The following is a 23,261-nucleotide window of genomic DNA, read 5'->3' as shown; positions in this document are numbered from 1 at the left end:
TATATTACATTTTACTGAAAAAAGGACATACTGGCACTTTCATCTTACATTTTGTACTAGCTTAAAGGAACAATATGTCAGTCCCTTGTTTTCAAATACCCAAATAGTGGGCTGAAGCAAGAGACGGTACATTAAATATTAAATATGTTGAATCCCTATTTAATATACCATCTATGGTTGAAGTGAGTAGTTTCCCTCGGCCCCCTCCTCCTCAGGCAGGTTGCCTGCAGGCTGCAGGGACACTGAAACTACATGTGTGCAAGAGCAATGTTATATTTTATAACTCTCTCTCTCGTCTCCTCTTCTTCCACTTTCTATAGGTACTTCTGCCTGTTATGATTTGTCACTGTATAAATAAAATTGTATTTAAACTGAACTGAAATGTTCATTGTATGTTGATGTAAAACTAAGCCCATTATTGTAGCAACAAAAGCCCACTGCTCCGAAAGTACACACTCTGGAGTTGGAGCCAGAATTCATTAACATTTTTCTCAAATGAAGCATTATAAACATCTACTCCTGATGACGCCTGAAGATTATTAATGATTTCCTACTAATCATAAACAGACACTAACTTTTTGGCATTAGACAAAGTCTTACAGCTGCAGTAAATAGCTGGAAAGATGCAGGTGGGGACTTACTGGTAATAACTGACAGGGAAATACATTCAAAATAAGAAACTGAGTGCATCACTGAGCCAAAAAGTCTTCTAAAGGAGCTGCTCAAATGACACACAGTGTGACTCTGGACTGAGGTTATATTGGGCATATGCATGTGTCTGCAAATCTTGCCTGAAGTGATAAAGGTTTAAAAAAAAAAAAAGACCCACTGACTGCACTGATTGGAGACACCTCACTGCATATGAACAACAGGTTGGTCACAGCAGTAACATTACTGGAAAGAACGCGTCTTACTGCATTGGTCTCAGAAGGAACCTATGGCTGTAATACATGCACTGTGGAGGAATGACATGACAATGTCCAAGTAGCAAATATCAAAATTGGAAGGCACATTCTGGCAAAAAAAAAATCAGATTAATGGCAACTGTGCGGTGTTTGATATTGACAACAAAACAGTTAAATTATATTACAATACAAAAATAAATGAAGAGTACAATAAATAAGACATTTTCATCCTGCTATGTACAGTACTTACAGCAGATTCATTTACACTATACACACGGAGTAAGAAAGGTTGTGTGAAGGACGGCTTCAAGCTCTGAGTTGGCTGCAGCACCAAGGAGGAGGGACGTCTTGACAAAACAAGCACCAAGATGAATGGAAATAGATGCTGAAAAAAGACAGGCAGACAACATTAACACTCAGTTACTCATTGAAAAACTGGACAAAGGAAAGATGTGTATTCAGTGATCAGAAATACAGACTATAGATGGATTTTTTCAATATTAATTACTTGATATTCATCAGGCTGCTCTCTACTGGAGTTGCAGGTGTAGTTTGGATTATTTAATGTAGGGTTGTATGACTTATTGCTATTATTGAGGCATTGTATTACCTACAGTAGAGGCTGGCTGGCACACCCTGAGTTTGGAGAAGCAGAGAGGAGCACCAGCATGGAGCCTAAGCAATAAACTGCTGATAACAGGTCAGCGACAAAACCTATTTTAGCCCCCAAAAAATCTTCATTAGTTTAGGTTTACACTACGTTTGGAAAATTTTCACTGCTTTACTTTGTTGTCAGACAGCCTTTACTGATGGGAAATCTCTGATATGTAAACCAAATATCATTCTCTCCATAGCAACCAGACTCTTTACAGAAAACAGCAATTCTACCTCACAGAACATATGAGTTGCTGGACTACAGATGCCTCGATCTGTTGGTTTGTTTGTGTTATTGTGACTTCAACAAATCCAAACTATCTTTTTAAAATACCAAGGTATTTTAAGTTTGGTTGCTTTGGAGAGACCAATATTTAGCTGAAATAACAGCAGTTTCCTGTCAGAAAAGAGTGTCTGACAGCAAGTTAAAATGGCGAAAATATTCAAAATATCATGTAAACTGATATTACATTTTTGGGAGAACTTTTATTTAAGTGGCTATAATATGTTTTGTTGCTGATCCCATCCACAGCAGCTCATTGGTTGGCTTCCATGCTGGTGTCCCGCTCTGCTTCTCCAAGCTCAGGCTGTGCTGACCTCCATCTACTGTACTTATTACATGGACTATTGATAAGTAAAGCACAAATACAACCCCACTCCAAATAATCTGAACTATCCCTTTAATCATATGCGTTCCAGGAGTACTCACATACATAAAATATAAGTCTTAGTTTTTCCCTCTGTTTACAAGCATCCTTTATAAACAGTAAAATATGAATACTAAGATTTAATTGATGAGTTGTTTTTAAATAATAAAGGCCTCGTCAGACTCAGGTTATGCGTTTTGAATTCTGGTGGAAGAGCTGAACTTGTCTTTACTTGGATTACAGATCGTACCTTTTATAATTGAAATTGAAGTATTGTTGCCATATTTAGAAAGCTTACCACACCTGTTTGATTGGTATTAGATGTGTTCCACTGTCACAGGCAGGCTGGAGCCAGAAGACGGTGTACATTTACCACAGTAGCCTCCACACATTCCTGACACTCTGCTACCACCCTGTGGACACAAGAGGAATAACATGAGAAGAACTGCAGTAACAAATCTCGCTTGAGGTTTTTACCCTGTTACTGATCTCAGCTGTCACTGAAAAAACAGATCTTAGTCTGAAGGATCTGGTAAGCAAAAAGCTGCAACAGTGTAGAAACTGCAAGTGCAAATTCAGAATAAGTGTGCATTTACAAAAGACAATAAAGTGTTTCAGTGTGATCTTGTTTTTGTACTGTATTCAGTTGAATATAGGTCGAAAAGTATTTGCAAATCATTGCATTCTGTTTTTACTTACTTTTTACACAATGTGCCAAACTTTTTGGAACTGGGGTTGCAGGTTTGTTTTGGTGGCTATGAAATTAGCTTTTCCTTTTCAAAAAGTGCACAAAGACTGAGGCCCAACAGGCCGGTTGTCACCAAGTATAAATTGGGCTATCAGTCTCAGCAACAAGCAGAAAATCCAAGCTAATTAATCACTAACACTTCACTAGCATCATTTACATGTGGCATAATAGGAAGTTTCATGCAAACATCTAGGAACAAAAAGGAAATTGCAGCAGACAAGTACACCAGCAGCACTATCCCACGACATGAAAGCCACAGCGTGAGGTGAGTGGTTCGTCTGATCTCCTCTGGAGTGCTCTCTCTGTGTCCCACTGTCACAACCTGGCTTTATTTAAGCTCGCTGAAGTGCCCAGAGCACACCAGCTGGCTATGGATGTCAGACTGTGAACACTTTTTGGCATCACAACCACCTCCTGTTTGTGCCTTGCCAAAAAGCACTCTCCAGCTTGATCTCCATTTCAAAAGCAGAGGGTGGGAGGGTGGGGGCACTTGAGAGAGCAGCTGCCCAATAAGGGTCCTTCCTCAGTGAGTTTATAGGGAGAAGTGGAGCTGGGAATACAGAACCCACTTGGGACTATGCCCACTTAGAACTCATGAGCCAAGTGGACATGCAGAGAGGAGACATAGTGGAGGGAGGGACGGAGTGTAAGAGGTAACAGAACAAAAAGCAGAGGATGAGGCGGGAAAATAAAAAAAAATACAGATAAGTATATTTAATCAGAATACATTGGGATTATAATGAAAGCTATTTTTCTCTTTCTTTATCTAAATTGTGTTCTCCAAATCTTTAAGACTGTTCAGCTAAAGTTTACTTTGATTTTGGGAGTTTCCCAGGATATGGACATGTTCATGTGTGACATGTTGCCACTACCTGTGATTTTTGTACATCAGCCACTGCGTAGTTGCCATGGGAGATCCATGAGGTGTCCTCAGCTACCTTAAAACCCGTTCCTGAGAGGTTGATCCTGAACCGCCCCTGAAAGAAGAGACAGACACACAGACAGAATATAAATAAGTTATCACATAGAAAAGTGTTTAAAAAATGCATTAGACACGACTAACGTTCACCATGTGCTTTGATAAAGACACTTTGAAGTATCTGAAGAAAGAGAAAGTAAAGGGTCTAAAGAAATGGAGAGGCTCAACTCAAATATCTCCATCAGAGGGTTTTCAAACCAGAGAAAGTGCAACTGTGTGGATTATTACACATTGTATAGCCTGAACATCAATTTGTCAGGATACATTTCATTTTCCAGAGACAACAGTAACTTTATTAGCTTGACAGAGTTAGCTACCAAGCTAATGGTGGTGGAAGAAGTGCTGAAATGTTTTATTTCAGTAAAAGTAGAAATATCATATGATGTAAAATCACCACGTCAAGTAAAAGTCGTGCATTCAAAATTTAACTTAGTAAAACTTTAAACACTTTGCATATCTAGTAGAAGTATGCCAATTCTCTCAGTTCCCCAGAAGTTAGGACATTGAGTAAAACAAATAAAAACAGAATGCAATGATTTGCAAAAACTTAAACTTCAAAGACAAGATCATTTATGTTCAAAATGACAAACTTGATTTGATTGATTTTTGTAAATATACATTCAATCTGAGTTTTAGAAAGTTGGGACAAGGGCAACGAAAGACTGAGATACTCAAAAACACCTGTGTGGAACATTGCACATGTAAACAGGTTAACAAGTGACAGGTGACAGTATCACGATTGGGCATTAAAGGGGATCCTTGAAAGCCTCAGTGGTTACAAGAAAGGAAGGGGTGATGTTCACCACTTTATGGTAAACTGTGTGGGCAAATATTTTCAGATATCATGAACATCTTGTCCTCTGGGCTGCTGAGGAAAAGAACCATAAAGCTTGTTACCAGCACTAACTTTAAAAGCCAGCATCTGTGATTGTATGGGAGTTCGTTATGATGCCCATAGCATCATGGGTAACACATCTGTGGAGGCCCACCTGATCCCATCCAGATGATATCAAGCAACAAATTCAGACTGAACAATGAAGTTAATCAGTTTGAACATTAAATATCTTTGAATATGTATTCAACTGAGTATGGGTTGAAAACGATTTGCATATCAATGCCTTCTGTTTTTATTTATGTTTTACAAAGCATCCCAACTGTTTAGGAATTGGAGTTCTAAGTTTTATCACCAAAATATCAAAAGTAAAGGTACTTATGCAAAATGGCACATTCACAATTTTATGATTATTACTATTTTATTAGAATATTATTAGATAGATGTAGAGAAGTATAAAGTACAATATTTCCCTCTAAGATGTAGTGGAGTAAAGTACAAGCACATCAAACAAATATGTACTCAAGTGCAGTATTTGACTAAATTTACATTTCACCACTGAAGACTGTGCATGACAAAGAATACATGACACCTGTCAACGTGCGCCATGTTTCAAGAACAAACATTTCTTCATCAATTAATGACAATACAGAGCATTCTCATTAACATATTCCAAAACATTTAAAGAGAAAGACACTAATGAAGCTTTTATAATGCCAGAAAGTTTTACATGTCATCGTGTAGCAGGAAGAGCACAAGTGTAATTAATAACACTAATAACGGCTGTATTTAGCATATTTATATCTGTTTTAAGGCATTCTGGCTTGATGGAATGACTCACCTGAACATTTTAAAGAAATGAGCCATCATTAATGTTATTAGCTACACTTGAGCTTTTCCTGCTGTGACAATTCAACAGTCTGCTGTGAAAAAGGACAACTTCCCCTCCTGTCATATAACGAGGAGCTGTAGTTCTCACCTGTGGACATCGTGCGGCGCTGTAGCAGTCTCCAGCTGTAGCAAATGGAACATTCTTTCCTTCGCGGGTGTTAGCAAACTGCCAGTCTGTAGCTGAACAACAAGTAAACGAACAAGTTCATAATGTAAAATGTGACAAATACTCCTGGAAACATGTATCCTGAAATTTGTTGCTCCACGACCTCAGATGAACTTTTATAATGAAAGCTTACATCAGCCATAATGACCAGGCCTTGTGCTATTTAACCAGTCTAAATCTAGCCTTAGTTTTAGGATCAGCCTAATATCAGTATAATTTCATCTACTTACACCAGTTTCATTTAATCCCCTCAAGCCTTGTAATTGTGTGTTGCTTAAATGAACCCTGATGACATCTTGAGCCCATTAACCCTCGTGAGCATGGACATAATTAAATGGCAAAGGAAGTTCTTATTTGAGAGTAATGTAGAGTTTACACTGGCACAGGATGCTGTTATGTGTGTGTGTGTCCATGTGTGTGTGTGTGTGTGAGCCACTCACTGATGATGTTCATCTTGCTGAGGTCCAGGCGGACTTTGGAGAAGGTGGTGATGCCAGCAGCGTTGTAGTCTCTCCGACAGTCACAATCCTCTCTTCTGGAGCCGTTGGCTGGACACTGAGTGGGGTCATTGAGCCTGGGAAACACACACACACACACACACACACACACACACACACACACACACACAAAAACAAAAACAAGATACCTCAGCTCAACTTTACACTTTCATGGAATGTCTTCATTTACAAATATACTCTTTGCCAGTAGTCAGTGGATTTTGTAATGAAACTGGCTATTCTTATTGTTATCCTGCTGGCTGTTTACCTGAAGCCAAAAATCTCTGAAAAATTCTCCCCTTCTCCCGTTGTCAAGGTGATGTACTCCTGTGGAGTCTCTGTCTGCATTCCTGCACAGTAGACCTGAGGAGAAAAAAGCAGAGGAGGTAGAAAAGGAGAGGTGGTAACCAGAGGGAGGTGGAGTAGAGACCCAAGGGTGAAGGAAAAGGGATGGTGGTGACAGGAGAGTAGAGCAAAAATAGGTAAGAAGAGAAGAATTGCAGATTAGGAAAGGAAGGACAATAATGGTGGTGAGGAGGTGAGATGGCAGGTGATCCTTCCTAAGACCGTTTTTACTCTCTGTTCCAATGACAGTCCTGTGCATTGCTTCTTCATTGTGCACCTTGTACAAACTAAACATGTTTTGTAATGTGACAGTGCTGTGGTTAAGATCTGGGTAGGTTTAGGGACCTTAGGGATTTAGGGTTTAGGGATCTTTTGCACATCTGGAGTTCCCTTCTAGACATGGCAGGAAAAAGTTGACCGAGGATCTGCTGGGTACCAACTTGCTCAACTGTTACTGAACACAGAGCGAAACAAGGGTGGGGCAAAAAACTCAGAAGCTAGTGTCATTTTTAAAACAGTCAGGTTCATCTGTGTGTTATGAAATGTGCTGCATCTATTTGCAACCTCACACACCATGTCACAGCACCAAAAGTATAACTAAACACAAGCTAGTAGAGATGAACGCTGTTACACTAATGCAGGCACACACTCAAAGTCACACAGACACTGCAGCAAAATGTTCTATCAGTGTTTAAGTCATTTAAAATGACAGGAGAAGCCTACTTTTCAACTGTCCCTCTTGCCTCATAAATAAAACCTGTTATGGCTTCATAAACTGTGCTTTGTGCATTTGTGAGGTAACAGAATAATATAATCTTACCTTGAGCGCTTTTCCTTGAATACTGAGAAAGTGTTCGCTGTCTGAGAGCGGGCCGTTCATGTTCTGGACATCTTGACAGCTAGAGGGTAAACGGCCTTGGAAACATAAAAAGTAGAAATAGGTAGGTATTCAGTAGCATATAATAGTTGTAGTGTATTATGCAAAGATTTAACATGGGACAGGCACTCAGGCTGTATACACACACACGTGCACGCATGCACACAAAAATTTCAGGAGCTAAGTCAAGTGTGGCAAATCGCTGCATCGAATCAAAGAAAACGAAAAGCCACTGACTCTTTGAAGTCCCATTCTACCGTAGGGAAGTAAATACACTGGACAGTGAATCTTTGATGTTTGCCTCGGATCATAAATATTTCACCAGAGGACAAATCTCGGAGATGACCGGATCAAGTCAAGCCATACCTAACACTGGCAGTCAGTTGGCCTGTGTGTAACCCTGCTAGCCTGGACCTTTGTTCAAAGAGCAGCAGGTTTCTCTCAGTACTCACAGCTTGGATTTCTGCAGACTTTTCTAGCCTCCAGCATGGCGTCTTGGGAGCACCTATTGCTTTCCTGACCATCTGCCGTCACGCACTGCACTGTCCTCTCCATCACTCCATCACCACAGCTCACTGAACACTGGAGGGGAGCAAGAGAGCCATGACAGTGTGAACATAAAACTTATGGATGATGGTCTGTCAGCAGTTTTTATCTTCAAAGCAATCCCTTAAAAAAAATAAGTGTGTACATTTCTGTCAGTTCAGTACTGATTACGTTCCATTGGTCCATATGCAACTTTAATGGCAAAAAGTGCCAAAAATGTCCTCATTTATGTTAAAGAAAACCATGAGACTAGTACAAAATAGTAATAATAATAACCTAATAAAAAATGATTTCGCATAACAGTTTCCATCCAAATTTAGCGCAATTTTTGACAAAATTTCCAGAAAAGTGCAAACAAGAAAATGCAAATTAAACAAACAAAAATAAATAAATAAATAAATAAAAACAGGTGGATGAAAATGCGCACTGTTTTCACAAATATACTGCATTATACCAACTGAAATTTGTTACAATCATGAAAATACTTCATTAAACACACAAAACTATAGAGGACCTGCTTAACATGCATTTATTTAAGTGGAAGGCTCTGTAATGAAATGATCAACACCACTTTGTAAATAAGGGAAAAGACAGAAGCATGTTCACTGAAGAGGTACATTGAAATTGTCAACATTTTACACTGAATTTGGGAACAGGCAGAAGCACTGCATAGTAAAAACATACACGCATAACTGCAGCAGGGGTTTGCATCTGGGTGGAGGGGGGACTAAATTTAGAAGAGAACACTATGAGTGTCATTTAGTCTATAATGGAGACACCTTTTTCCAAGGAAATTGTGCTCTGTGTCAGATCAGACAGATTTTTCATAATGACAGCAAGGCTCAGAGGGAAACCAATCTAAATACAGATTATGTCATTATTCTATTACCAGTATACTGTGATATATATTCATAATGATAAATTAAAGCAGAAAAGTTGTCTTTCAGCTTTAACCACAAAATCAGTCTTCAGTAAATCAGAACTTCAGGAACTTTTTTTCCCAGAAGATCTCATAGTTATATGTTAGGAAACTAAGACTGAAAATATGCATGTCTATTATCTGATAAATGAGTGAACAACATTAAGAACCATGGATTTGCTCACCGGCCCCCAGACTCCAGCCCTCCACTCCTGTGGTGGTGCGCACGGGCCCAAATTACAAGGCATGTAGCTCTCAGGGGGGGTGCCAGGGCAGTTGGACAAAGACTGATGGCCGTACTCATAGTTGTCATTCTCCACATGCACCTCGCTGCAGGAGATCAGACGCTGGCGGTAGCCCTGACCGCAGCTGGCTGAACACTGGAGGAGAGAATAAATCATGAAATAACAACAGTATTCCACACAGGAAACATGGGTGATTTCTGTCATTTCTGCACCACTGGATTTGAAGATGGTGATTCACATGAATGGTCTTTTTGTACAGTAAAGTACTGCCTGTTCAGAGTAAACTGACTTTTTATAGTTTGCATCTCATCTTTTAGTGGGACGACATAATTCAAACGGCACGCTGCTTCTTTGGCTCTCACCTCAGTCCATTCTCCAGTGATCCAGATCAACTCACAGGCGTGGGTGTTACAGCTCTCTATGTCTGGAGGTCTGATCTGGTTCACACAGTACATTTCATGGACCTCCTGCTGTTTGTGGTCCACGCACTGCAAGGCTCGCCGCCGGTGGCCCGCACCACATGACTTACTGCACTGTAGAGGAGACAAGACCGACACAGAGCCTTTTACAAAGATGGAAAAATATGAGGTAGTTAACTAATAAACTAAACTAAAATAAACTAATTACTTGTTAACTTATTTGCTATTACTGTAAGTAAGAGTTTAATGAGGGATGGACAGGAGCGGAGATATCAGCCACAGCAAATACAGAAGGTCGATTTTTGGCAGAAATACTCCCTCACAATGATGCTTTCCTGTGTGGTCAAATCACATGAGCGTGTCTGGTTTTTATGTGTGTGGGTTTGAGACTAATTTCACCTCATAGAGAAGCTTCATTTCTCACTCTTTGACAGTCTTTTGCCTCTATTTCAAGGCAGTCAATGCACCATCCCCTTCCACTCTTCAAAAAACAACAAAAAAATAAAAAATAAAATAAAATAATTATGTATGCACATCTGTCCAGCTGCAAACAGGAAATTGCATGTGCAGCCACAAGGTTTTAAAATAAGGATTCTTGATATCAACAGTCTGATCAGTCTGAGAGTAACACCTCCACCACATGAGACGACAGGGCAAAGATGACAAAACAGTAGATAAGAGCTGGGAGGACAGCACTTTGTTGTTGAACAGAAGAACCTGAGCTGAGGACAAGGCCAAGTTCTCCTGACACAACACAACTACTTACTTCTGAAACTGGTTACAGACCAGACTAAAAATATGTGCGATGAAAGCTCAGAGCTGAAATTCACTAACAGTTTAAAAGTGAAAAGTATTCAGACTGTCCCCATGAAGAGAGGAATATCACAAAACAGTCAGTGCTTTTCACAAATGAGTGAGATGCTTCTTTGCAGCAGACACCCATAATATTAATATTTTATAAGACTTATGCAGAACACTGATGACTGACCCTTTCATACTGGTCTCTCACATGAAAGGTAAACACATTAGACCTGACCTAATATATAAAATCATACCTTTTTGTATAGTGGTATATTGCAATAATAATGTATGGTTGTCACAAAATCCCAAGGCACACCTGGAAACCTGGAAAACAGTGCGCCCTGGCACACCATGTAGGAACCGCTGACCACTACCTCTGTGACTACCAAAAGCAGAATACATGCTTACATTATCAGCTACAATGTTAGAATAATGCAACAGTAATTACATAATTGCATGTTGACCCTTTCATACCAAAACTGAGAACATTATGACCTTTTTATTTTTTTTAAATCAGAAGAGGAGGGTTCCAGTGTTCTGTAAGCCAACCAGAAAATATGGAGGAGATGGAATTTAAGGCACAGCTCAACCTTGTTTCTTGTCTATTAAGTATACGTCTTAAGCAAGGACACAATTAACTTAGATCAAAAGCAATGGATAACAGCCAGCCTGTGACAGCAAGCAGTAAAGTCACAAATTATTGTTTCTGTATGTCTACAGATTAAACAAACAAAACAAAACATGTTAACTATTTAGGTAGAAGTTGATTTTTTTTTTTTTAAGCGAGTAAGCGTATCTTCCAAAGGACCAGTGTGTAGGATTTAGTGGCGTCTAGTGGTTTGCACATTGCAATCATCTTATCTCACTCTCCCCTTCCATTAGAATAGGAGGACCTATACACTGCGAAAATCACAAAAGGCCGTGTCTAGAGCCAATATCTGGTTTGTCTATTCTGGACTGTTGTGGAAACATGGCGGTGCAACATGACGGCCCCCATGGAAGAGCACTTGCTCCCTCTTTAGATATGAACAACTCATTGTAAGATAATGACACAACAATTCTTATTTTTTGGCAATTATACACTAAGGAAAACATACCTGTGAACTTGGCATATTCTGCCAACAGATCCTGTAAATCATACACAATCGGCCTTTAAAATGGTTAGAATAAAGTTTCAAGGTGACCCACATGCTTGACTTTTCTGGGCCTGTGGATTGTTTTTAATGGTGTTGCAATGAAAGTAGGGTCCTTCCAGGAAGTGTTTACCTGACTGTAAGTTTAAAACCAAAGAACCACGTGAACCTGGATGTAGTAAGATGTCCTAGTTCTTCGTAGAAACTTAACTGTTCAAGCTCACAAGAGTCGTAATTTAAGCACTAAACATTTTAGCTGAGGCTCAGAGAGGCTCCCACTTGCGTCAGACATACTGTGGTGTTACGAATGCAGCCGACTCCAGCTGGTCTTCATCATTCTTAACTTGTTGAACAATGTCAAACAACTGAAATACTTGGAACTGCTATTGTGAGCTGTGCTGCTGTACTAAGGGAACAGAAATGAAGCGAACCCTGCAGGACAGGCATCTGATTTTCACAATGTTTTGGTCATAGTGATGGTAAACAAAGCTACAAGTGAAAATATTTCGGTTAGGCCTATAAGCTATGTGAGCAAAGAAGCAAAATATTGGTCTAAGACATCACCTCTGATGTGTGGCGTCAGTGTAAGAGTATAAAAGACATAGGCGTGTTAACCCCTGCCAGGTGAACTGCTGTAATTACCTCCAGCTGTTAATTGGGACACTCAGGCAGGGAGCTCCAAACACTTCTCCAGACTAATTAGACTCTCCTTTCTGAGAAGACATTTCATGCTGCTCAGTGACCCAGATTCAACATCACTTGAACACAGTGAAGAAGAGCCTCCTGCTGCAGCTGCCTGTTCTAATAATCTCAACTCAACAAGGATCTGTAGCCTCTAGCCTATAGGGGATTATTGACTGTTAGTCAGCAGGAATGTACCCATTAAATATAGCCTCGGTTTGACTGCAGCCTTATATCAAGCAACAACTCTCTTTCTCAGGGCAGCTAAGAGATAGAATACAGTATTCAAACAATGTTTTTTTTTACTATTTTGTTTTTACTAATATCCAGTTACCAGAGGTCTGGACCTGGACCTGGACATGCACTTGGATTCAAGTCAGACTTGAGTCACAAATATGATGACCTGACAAATTTTTTTTAAAAAAGGCTTAGTATTGGTCTTGAAATTTAACATCAATGACTTGTGACTTTACTTGGACTTGAGCTTTTTGACTTAAAAATACTTAACTTCCTCTACAAAGTTATTAATTTCCCAAATCCATTAAAGTTTAAGTTAATTCATTTTTAGCAAGTCGACACTCAATTCCCCACAATCCCCAGATCCACTCTGCAATGACCATCCAACCATCGAGTCGTAGGAAAGAGACAGAACTGATGTTTTCTTACTGAGCTGATGATTTTGTTTGCGTACAAACATGAAGACAAAAACAAAAACAAAAGCTGTGATCAACAGCTAAATTATTGCAGTATGCAAAATGTGCAGATAGAAAATTACAGATGGAGAGGCACAACTTCAACTTCTTCCAACATTTGGAGTTGGAGGCTGTAAACTCACTGTTACATTATGACTATTTAAGGACTCTAAAGTCAAAGTTTAGGTCTCGGAACTTAACTTGAGACACGAGTGCAAAGACTTCAAACAGATTTGCAAAACAATAACATGGTCCCACCTGCCAATTACTATTGAAGAGTTCTCAGTAGCTTTAAATATTCTTTACTAAGTAAGCAAATAATCAAAATATGAGGGAAAAAAACATCCTTGGGTATTATTAATATGAGTTACAGTGGAAGCTCATCAACTTCATCAAGACTGTGCATAGTTTGATCAGATTTAATTGACAGTTAAACAGGGCTGTGATCACATTTTATTATTTCATATAGCTAAATCCTGGTGCACAGCTTCATGTGAGATAATGTGTTGTCAAAAGAGACCTGTCCAATTCAAACCAGTGACACACCGATTTTAAAAAATAATACTAATCTCTCAAAAGAAATAACCAAAACTGTTCTAACTTAAGCAGAAAATAGCTTGTGTTCAAGTAAGAAAACAAAACTTATAATGAGAAGCTAACTGAGAAAACAAATTGCAACTAGTCAAATGATTGTAATTAAGTTATTTTTTTTATTACATACAATTATTATTGTATGTAAAAAAGAAAAAAATGCTACAGCAGGCCTAGGTTTGGAGACTGTGACCAGAACAGTTGGGACCAAACAGATTTGGAGATCATCGATTGAATGCCTGCTTTTTATAATGTATTAAACACCAAAGATTAAAGAGTAATTGAGTAGTTTTTGAGAAGAACACTTTGTGCTTTTACAATTTTTAACACCAGTGGTTTTACTTGTCGTCAAGTAATATTGCAGTAATGTAACTGTATTTGAGTACAGAACTCCAGTAGTTTTCCACCACTGGAAAACTGGTTTTGTCGCCTTCAGTCTATGTGGCAACATGTACTAGACTCATTAATAAGATAATTAACAGTGATGCCCCACAGGTGTGTATTTACTTTATTTTTTCAAGTGCTTCTAGAAAGGCGTATTAACCAATCATCACTCAGGCTGGAACAATCCAGTTTACAACGAGGCTTGGGACTGAAAAAAAAAAAAAAAGGTCTGATCATCTGATTTTCATCAGCAGCTCCTCTCCTCCCCTCTGGCCTCCGACTGCAGCAGCCACTCATACTGCACCAGATATGACGGAGCGAATTCATGCTCGCCCGGTAACACGCAGACAGAGTGGTGAAACTTCTTGTTTCGGCACGTAATGTTTTTTTCTGTACAGGCACTCAGTAATTCAGGGCTCCTTCAGCTTACCGTCTGCCACTCTCCTTCTCTCCACCGGTACCGAGAGGGACAGTCAGCGACCCGGCAGCTCTGGCTGGACGCCGGTCTGGAGCGCTCCGGACAGCCGCTCTCCAGCAGGCTGCGTCGGTCTCCGAGCTGACAGAACACCTCCCGCCGCTGGACGCCGTCTCCACACGAGGCTGAACACTGGAAAACACGACAGGTAAGAGCTTTTATTACACCTTCACTACACCATTTAAGTTTATTGTTTTACAGCACATAAAAGAATCATTTTATATTTCTATAATATTGTCCCTATCGCGATAAGCATTAAACCTCGCGAGTTTAATAACCTTCACCTAACGGTGTCTCTACTTTGTCAGTTGTAGTATTTCATTTTTATGTGTTATAAAGACTGGGATATTATTTAATTAAAGGAATGTACTTGACTAAAACCAACACATATTTACATTATGTTAATATTTTATTATAGCTATTATTTTGTTTTATTATGGCTATTGATTTGTGTTGTAATGCCACTTTGTGTCCCATCGTCTTTGATTGTTTTTTGGCCACTCAAGTACTTCTGCTCAAATTCTTATAAATGTGGTCAATAATAAAGGTTAGTAGATTACAGGAGGTTAGTAGATACAAATTAGTGATGTTACTGAATAATCTTTTAATTGTAGGAGAATTTAACTAATTAAAATGCATCAATTGATAGTCTGGAAATGGCACCAACTGCACTTCATTTGACATTGTTTCGTCTGCCGGAGTCAATTGTTGAAAAAGGAAACTTAAGTTGGAATGAGAAGAAACATGAAAATGAGAAAACAAGAAATAAAGTTTATTTTTCATTCTTTTTTCCCCCATGCGTTTAGTAATTGACTAATTATTAATGATGACTGATTAATTGATTGTCAGTGTTTTCAACTTTCGGTTCAGGAAAATGCAAAAAGTAAATGTATTCTTTTATATGATTTTCTTTACTAACCACAGTATGAAGGACTTCAACTGTTAATGCTGTCAAGTGTTGGATATTATTTAGTACGACTGAGGAAATATGCAATGTTTGTGCATAGGCCTGCTTATTTTCATTCATGTTTTTGTTAATTTGTCAGTTATTTTCTACATTAATAGATTCATTGTTTGGGTATCAGTGAAGGACATTTTTCACCATTATCTGACACCAACGCTCAATATGACATCCTCATGTGACTTGTGTTGTCCACACCCCAAAGATATTCAGTTTACTGTAACAAAATTGTAAAGAAACCAGAAAATATTTGTATTTAAGAAGCTAGATTTAGAAAATGTTATCTTTTTTTCTTAAAAAAAATCCTCAAACTGATTAACTGATTATCAACATAGTTTGTGGTTACTTTAATACTTGATAACTAATCAGTTAATCATTGCAGTTCTATTACTGTAACCAGGTGCTTGTTTCCATGTTAATATTTCAATTGTATAATTTTGATTAATACTGATTGATAATTATGTTTTTCTACAGAAAGGTGAAGAAATATGAGTTGGAGCCTAAAGGTGGAGGATTTTATGAAACCATCTAAACTACAGCAGCAGTGTTTCCAATGTAAAACTCAGTACTCATGCTTTTGAAGGTTATATTTAATAACCATCTTGTGTCTTTTCTCCTTTCAGACACATGTTGATCATTCTGAACAACCTGCACTCCACTGATATTAACATAATGCAGTAGCACTTTATGATAAGGGAGCAAATCATATAGTTAAGTAATGCTTAACTAATGCATGGCTCATGATGATTCAGTGCATCCTGCATCAAGGATGTATCTTTGTAGATTCAAAGTAGCTCCTACATCACCCTCCTCACAATAAAGTCTGTGGATTATCTGGAATAATCTGGTCATGGAAAGAGACATTGCTGTTAATATTTCTAATGTATATTTTTGGCACTTTGAGCACAAGCAGAGTGACATCTAGTTCCATTTTACTCGATAGAAGGCAGACATCTTCACGGTCATTACTTCCAAATGTCAGCAACTCACACCAAAACGATCCAGAAGGATAAATAGCACCACAGGTAAGACAAAAATATGTGTCTCTGATTTTGGGGTAAACTGTCCCTTTAAGTATATGATTTGTACCCTTACTATACGGTGTTCCCTCTAATGCTAATGAAGTATGTCATGTGTTAATAATAATAGATAATAGCAGATAATTTCTGCAGCTTTGAAGAATTTGGCTGATCTCTGTTTGTACACGTGTACGTGAGAGAGACTGAGACCACCATCATAACTACTCATATGTTTGCAGGTTAAAGGAGCAGGAAGTGATAAACATCTCCAGATGAGCTAAGCTAAGGTGACATCAGATAACTGGACAGGTTCCAGTAGATTGAGTCGTTAAGATATGTATTTACACGCCCATTCTTATGTGACACAGCTTTATATGTTTCATTCTGCAGTTGAACCTCTAGGTATCCTGCTGCACCATGGGTAATCATGCTGTACTTAAACTTCATGTAGAGTATCATTTTCTCTGTGCTTGTGTTCTGCTTCACAGCTGTTTAGAGCAGACACACATCCTCTCTGACGTATGGGGTGCAGATGTGGCTCCATACTGGACTCCTGGCCAGTGGGGTGAATTCAGAGAAAGAGGACATGAGAAAAGAGACACAGACAGTACAGGGAGGAAAAGACAGAGAGACCAGACGGCCTCTCCAGCTGCCCAGGTGCCCGTCGTGAGTGTGTCTCCCCCTTTAGTACGGTATTCAAAGAAAAGATGTAACATGTGGTTCCCATTGGGGAGGCTGAGAGGAAAGAAGTGAAAAAGAAAAATCAGTGGAGGAAAGAGCAACAGTGAGAAGGAGGATAAAAGGGTCAGAGAGGAGAGAAAAGTGAGGGCCAGAGGAAGAGAAAATATAGAGATGAGAGGCGTAGATTTACACTGGCTGGACTGGACATCAAAGAGAGGGGGTGCACGTCCCTCCTGCTGTCAGACTTACTGTACTGTGAAGCCCCTGCATGCACCACCTCAAAACTCCTGTTAGCAGCCGCCGTAGGCCTGTGCTGCAACCCAGCGAACCACCATGTGATGTGTAAAAGCACCCTGTCTTAGTTAGTTAGTGGGCTGGCATGGTGCTGATTGTAAATGCAGTCAGGTTCAGCTGCAGATGTTTTCACACATATGCACATAGTTGCCAGCAAGCTGGTAAGCATTAGAGAGAAAAAGCATGTCTGGCAGCGTGAGAACAAGAGGAGAAGAGTGTTTTATAGCAGGTTCAGAGAGTCCTACCTCTCCCCAGTTGCCAGTCTTCCACTTGGGACATCGTCCACCTCTGCAGCGCCTCTGTTTGCTGGGTTTGGGGGACACGGATTGGCAGTTTTCGTCCGGGACAGGGCGGCCGGACCCGGTGACACAACTCACTTTGCGGGACTTGAACCCTCTTCCACAAGCAACAGAGCACTGCAAGATAGAAGATATCAAAGGAAAGAAGGAGTTAAATTGAAATATAAAGGTATGTTTTGTCCTCAAACTACACAGTTGGAACCTATGAAAATCTGATGGGTTTTTTTTTTTGCGGTCTGCATTTTTCAGGTACAACAGCACTGATTTGGATTCAAAATGCACATAAACTGTTGATTCTGCATGATAATAAATAGCAGACAGCACAGCTATAATTAAAAACATGTTAAGTATTTATGGAACGAGTAAATATAGCTAATTTTTTTGACTCCGAGAAAATAAAAAATTCCACAGCTCCACGTGGACAGCTAGACCAATGGCAAAGCGTGCCCAATCGCCCCGGCAGCAGTTCGTTTCACCTCCGGGTTCACCGAGTTACTGGAAGTCTAACTTGCTGTGACAGGCAGACACAGACACACACACAGGAGGGAGTGGAGCAGGGCTGGACTGGGCTCGGATAATCAAAGGGGGCGTTGCATGCGGGGATGGATGGGAAGCGACAGGCTCCGAGTTGAACGGGTACGCGGCCCAGCATGTGCTGCTGTCCTGACCAGCGAGGGACTATACTAGACAGGAACACGCCGTGACCTCTCACCTCATTCACGGGGGGAGGAGGGCTCATGAAAGGAGGGGCTAATAAAATGCTTATTCCCCTTTTTAAATCCAGGAAACCCTCACATTGAAATTCGATCTGTAATGTCCGAGATTTATTTGAATCAACCCATGCTGTTCATGATGTGAGTGGACTGCCAGTCAATAAAGACAAAAAAGATGAGTTGTTTGTTTTTTGCCAGGAAATAAAGAAAATAAGTCATATCAACATTGTGTGATTCTTGTGGAGATATTGTCGTGATTACATTTGAATAAAAATGATACGGACATTGTGATGTTTATGTGTCTTTGGGATAACGCTTCACATGATGAATCATAGCAACAAGAAGCAAACTCACTTCATGATTGATGTAAAAAGTCACAATTCAAATATCACCACTTTTAATGCCATTGCCTGACATGAACACATTACACTAACACATTTGTTTTAGATGCACCATGGAGGGTTAAGTGGGTCACCACAGGGGATACTGTGCTTTCCACTAAAGGTTCAAATAATAAAGAAGCATTTACAATCCTTCAGTCTTCCAGACTGTTGTTCTGGTCATTCCTCAAAAGTTTTATATACTTTTTTACAAGGTCTTTCCTGCTGTTGTGTCGTGCTGAAATGCCCTCAGAATACCTTGAGAATCAGTGCAAATGGGTCACATTAAAACACCATGTGTTTTATTGGTACCCTGACATGCAGGATTCATTAACTTTGCCCACAAGTTCTCCAGGGTTCTGTAATTATCCAGAGAAGTTCACTAATACAAACATCACTGCAGCTCACACACACCTCAAATCAGGTTTTCCTGCTTACTCAGCAGATGATTATTACACTATATAAAGTATTTGTATCACTTTTATTTGTAGGAGGTAGAGCGAGTGATCCACTAATCACAGGGTTGGTATTTTGATCCATATATTGAAGGGTCCTTGGGCCAAACGCTGAGCCAAATTACTCAAATGTTTCTGCAGGTTTCAACAAGTTAAAGTGCTGACTTTTAAAGACCATTATGAATGCAATTTAATACTTATTTCATGTCCATACTGGCAAAAAAGTACAAAGCATAATTTGCAATTGCTGGTTTGTTAAATTCAACTTTATAAACATAATATTAACATCATAAATTAATTAAGACCTGGCAAAATCGTATTTAAGATGTGTTAAGGCCTAAAATTCAGATGATTGTATTTTAGACTTTTTAAGGACCTGCAGATACCCCGTGCTCTCGATGGGCAGGCCAGCACCTTGCATATCAGCTTGATCAGTGTGTGTGAATTGAGAGGCAAAAATTGTGAGGCAAATTGTCCATTAAGGTAGAAAAGCTCTAAACAAATTGCAGTCCATTTACCATAATACTACATGGAATTTAAACAGTGTCAATCATCAATTTTGTCCATTTGAACTGACTTCTTAACACAGTTCAAAGGGTGATTTTAGGTCATGGAATTGACCTTTCCCAAGTCCTGCATATTTTTGCCCTTCTCCTTTTTCCTTTACTTAGATATGCCCTGTGCTCTGCTCTTCTATGTTGAAAAGAAAACCATTTTGATTTAACATTAAGATGTACCTAGCTAGCTAACACTTGATGTAGACAGGCTAGCTAGTTAGTGTTTTTGTAACATTAGCTAACTTAAGATGTGACTATAGTCTATATGTAGTTTTTACATGTCCCTCAGTAAGATCTTGTAGTCATCTTCAAAATTTGTTGTTTTTTTCCAACACAGATGAGCCTAGCACACAGCATATCTTAAGTACAAGAAACAGGAAAGCAGAAAGTTGACAGAGGTTACAATGGGAGCAACACTTATGACTGGTCAGTTGCAGCTATAAATTGCATTAGGGATGTACTAATATATTTAATATTGCAGTTTAAAAAAAGTCTTGATTATGTAACGGACTCTGATGTCTACAGCAATATTGTATTGTTACTTATGAATATATTTTATAAAATGATTTTTGTTGTTTGCAGTTGTACATACATTACTAAAAAATCATTGCTAAAGACAATTCATGGTCATTTTTTGCACATGCTGTAAATGAAAAGGAAAACGGTATTTGTCTTTGTTTTTTAATATTGAAATAAATGAAGTGTTGTGGACTTTTTATCGTGGTATTATTATACCTTGAGTTTTTGCATCACTCAATTGCATCAAAAAAAATGCATCATCTCATCAAATACAAAACCCAACCATCGTAAAATGACACCCCCCCCCCCAAATACACTGTTTTTTACAGCTAGCAGAGTAGTGGGTAATCCTATTCAAGTCTGTTTCGTCCCCCCCAACAGGATCACAGCAATTTCCCATTAGTCTGTCTGTGTTGACGGGATGGGGCCCCTCCCCAGATCAAACGTGACCCTTGACCCACCAGTACACCACTGCATTGTCTTGCTGACGGCCCCCTTCACTTCATTTGAGTCACTGTCACTGGCCCCCACATTGGTAGACTGTCATCAACTCGTATTAGACCAGAGAGTAGAGGGGGCCTGACATAAAGGGCCAGAGGGCGCTGGCAACTTCATAGTGAAGCACACGTCACCAGGCGTCCCAGAAAAAGCATTAAGAGTGAATGAACACAGTAAATGAAATGGGAGGTATACTGAGGCAGCGTCACATAGGACAAAGATTTACCTTGATGGAAAGAGCTTTGAACTCCTGACACAGACGGTAAAAGCATGGTCGCTCAAAGAGGTCAGCAGAGGCCCTGACCACGTAAAATAACAAGGATATTGCTCAGTGATTTGTGCCTTTTCATTCAGGAAAAACACCCTGTTGAATAGACTGGCGACTGGGAGGATTGCTTTAGAAGCTATCTGCCAGGCATCTCTTTTTAAATCCTTTAGCCCAAGTCAAAAGGTAAAAGACTTAATAATACAGGACATTTACTTATCCGCAAACACACTGTAATTACCATAAAGCTGGAGTCGGTAATGTTTCAAGCAGTGAGGCTGTTAGTGTAATGAATGTTGTTAGAGGTTGCATCAGTTAGATCTCTGTTACCGACTTTTTCTGGAAAACAAGTCTGTGTAAGCTGCCAGCAGGTTGTTAGTTGTTTTTCCCCCCTTTTTCTTAGTTTGCAGTGATCGTGGCCTGCTCGCTGCATGTGGCAAAAATGTTGTTAATATTTTAGATTACAGCAGTGTTACCCCATCTTCCCCCAAACCTGCAGCTTTGTTGCTCAGTAGGTCATACTCGGTAATATTAGAATATGCACAAATACCAGTATGGTATTATACCAGTATGTATTCTTTTTAATTTCCCAGACTATTACTCCCTCAGTCCCTAACATCTTGTTCATTTGTGCCTACATGAATGTTTTGTTCAAATAAAAATGAAAAAAAGCCTTTGATAGTACCTCTACTTCACTTTAATCGTAACCTTTTCTGAAAATGAACAGAAATCCAACAAAATCCATAAAAAATTAAATATTGACATAACATTATAATGAAGTAACAATAAATACAAGTAATTACATAAATGTACAGAAATCTTCTTGAAACACAGACTACAGAATACTGCCATTTGTGAATAAGAGACATGCAATATACTTATTTCAAGAGCCTGTTGATATGGTGTTTGAGCTGTACTGCTATTTGAACCAAGAGGTCAACCACAAGGAGTCAAACTGCTACGACTGAAAAATGAAAGTGATCAGGAATTATAGGATGTGCTGCTGTCTTAATGCAGAGTTCCACTTTCACTGATTCAACCTATATTTGATTTTAGGCTGCCTGTACAATCTCACATGTGGGAGTCATTATGAGCCAAGCTCTCATTAGTAAATGATGTGTGGTAAAAAATGTACTCACTGCTGTGTTAACAGGCCCTTAAAATAAGGTGTGATGTCAGTACAGACATTAATGACCAGGAGGAGTCCACTGGGTGGGCTGCAGGCAAGAGCTGCCCCTAACCACAGATACTGGATGAGTTTTCACCGTCCACAGCAGGACAGTAAGCATTAAAAGGGGGGAGATAACACACACCCTGGATCTGTGTTTAGGGCCATCGACTGCAAATGGGTAGCTTAAAGGGACAGTTCACCCCAAAATAAAAAAACAACAACAAAAAAACAAACTACTTTTCCTCTGGCCTGTAGTGTTATTTATCCATCTAGATTGTTTTGGTGTGAGTGACTGAGGTTTGGAGATATTGGTCATATACATATCTCATAACATAATCGGCCTAAATTGCACTCAGCCTTTGTAAAACTCAACAGTAATATCTCTTTCCCAGTTACTCAAGGTAATCCACAGGCCTTATTTTGAACAGTGTCACACAGGAACTCGATTTTAAGGTCACAATTCGATTACGTTTAAACACTTTTTTGTTTTGCACTGATGGTTATATCATTGTTGGACTATCAGGGTTTGATTTGTAAAACTCAGCAGATCATTGCTTTTATGCCCTGATGACTGCCATTTACACTTTCAAATTTCAATTCTTCTTTCAAAAGAGAGTCTACATATGTGGTGTGTGTGATGTAATGGCCAGGAAGCTATGCTGTGTTATTTTTGTTTTTGTTTTGTTGGGTTTGTTGTTGTTGTTTATTCCTTTAGACATGCACCAGATGCTGCAAGTAGGTAGGGGCGGAGAGAAAAAGAAATACTGGGAAAATTGCTGATTCTGTCTTTTGTGTCAATTTTTGGAACTGACAGCTTATTTCGATCAATTTTTTATCTTTATTCATCTAATACTGAAATTGTGACACCCCTATTCCTACATGAAATTTTTCACAATAGGGTCTGTGCATTATCTTGAGTAACCAGGTCATGATTTCTGTAAATGGAAAAATAGTACTACGGGTAAGATGAAAAATATATATTTTTGATTTTGGGGTGACCTGTCCCTTTAATCTTAGCCAGC

The 23,261-nt window shown here is 39.2% G+C and overlaps 1 protein-coding gene across 1 annotated transcript in view; it reads right to left on the bottom strand.

Moving 5' to 3' along the window:
* Positions 1–474: 474 nt before the first annotated feature.
* The window catches only part of adamts9 (ADAM metallopeptidase with thrombospondin type 1 motif, 9), a 58,873-nt gene continuing 36,086 nt past the window's right edge, over positions 475–23,261 (bottom strand). Inside the window, exons 29-40 of the mRNA XM_084729429.1 lie at positions 17,628–17,798; positions 14,383–14,559; positions 9,614–9,784; positions 9,192–9,386; positions 7,994–8,123; positions 7,485–7,579; positions 6,588–6,682; positions 6,263–6,396; positions 5,745–5,836; positions 3,827–3,931; positions 2,510–2,619; positions 475–1,290 (exon numbers count right to left, since the gene is read on the bottom strand). Of these exons, the coding sequence (XP_084585555.1) occupies positions 2,524–2,619; positions 3,827–3,931; positions 5,745–5,836; positions 6,263–6,396; positions 6,588–6,682; positions 7,485–7,579; positions 7,994–8,123; positions 9,192–9,386; positions 9,614–9,784; positions 14,383–14,559; positions 17,628–17,798 (1,461 nt within the window). The 3' untranslated portion in view covers positions 475–1,290; positions 2,510–2,523. The remainder of the gene's footprint in view (positions 1,291–2,509; positions 2,620–3,826; positions 3,932–5,744; positions 5,837–6,262; positions 6,397–6,587; positions 6,683–7,484; positions 7,580–7,993; positions 8,124–9,191; positions 9,387–9,613; positions 9,785–14,382; positions 14,560–17,627; positions 17,799–23,261) is intronic.

The sequence above is a fragment of the Lutjanus erythropterus genome, chromosome 2, assembly GCF_056507025.1.
Source record: "Lutjanus erythropterus isolate fLutEry1 chromosome 2, fLutEry1.hap2, whole genome shotgun sequence".
Lineage (NCBI taxonomy): Eukaryota > Metazoa > Chordata > Actinopteri > Lutjaniformes > Lutjanidae > Lutjanus > Lutjanus erythropterus.
The sequence above is the reverse complement of the archived record's forward strand: the minus strand, read 5'-3'. Positions and strand labels throughout refer to the sequence as shown.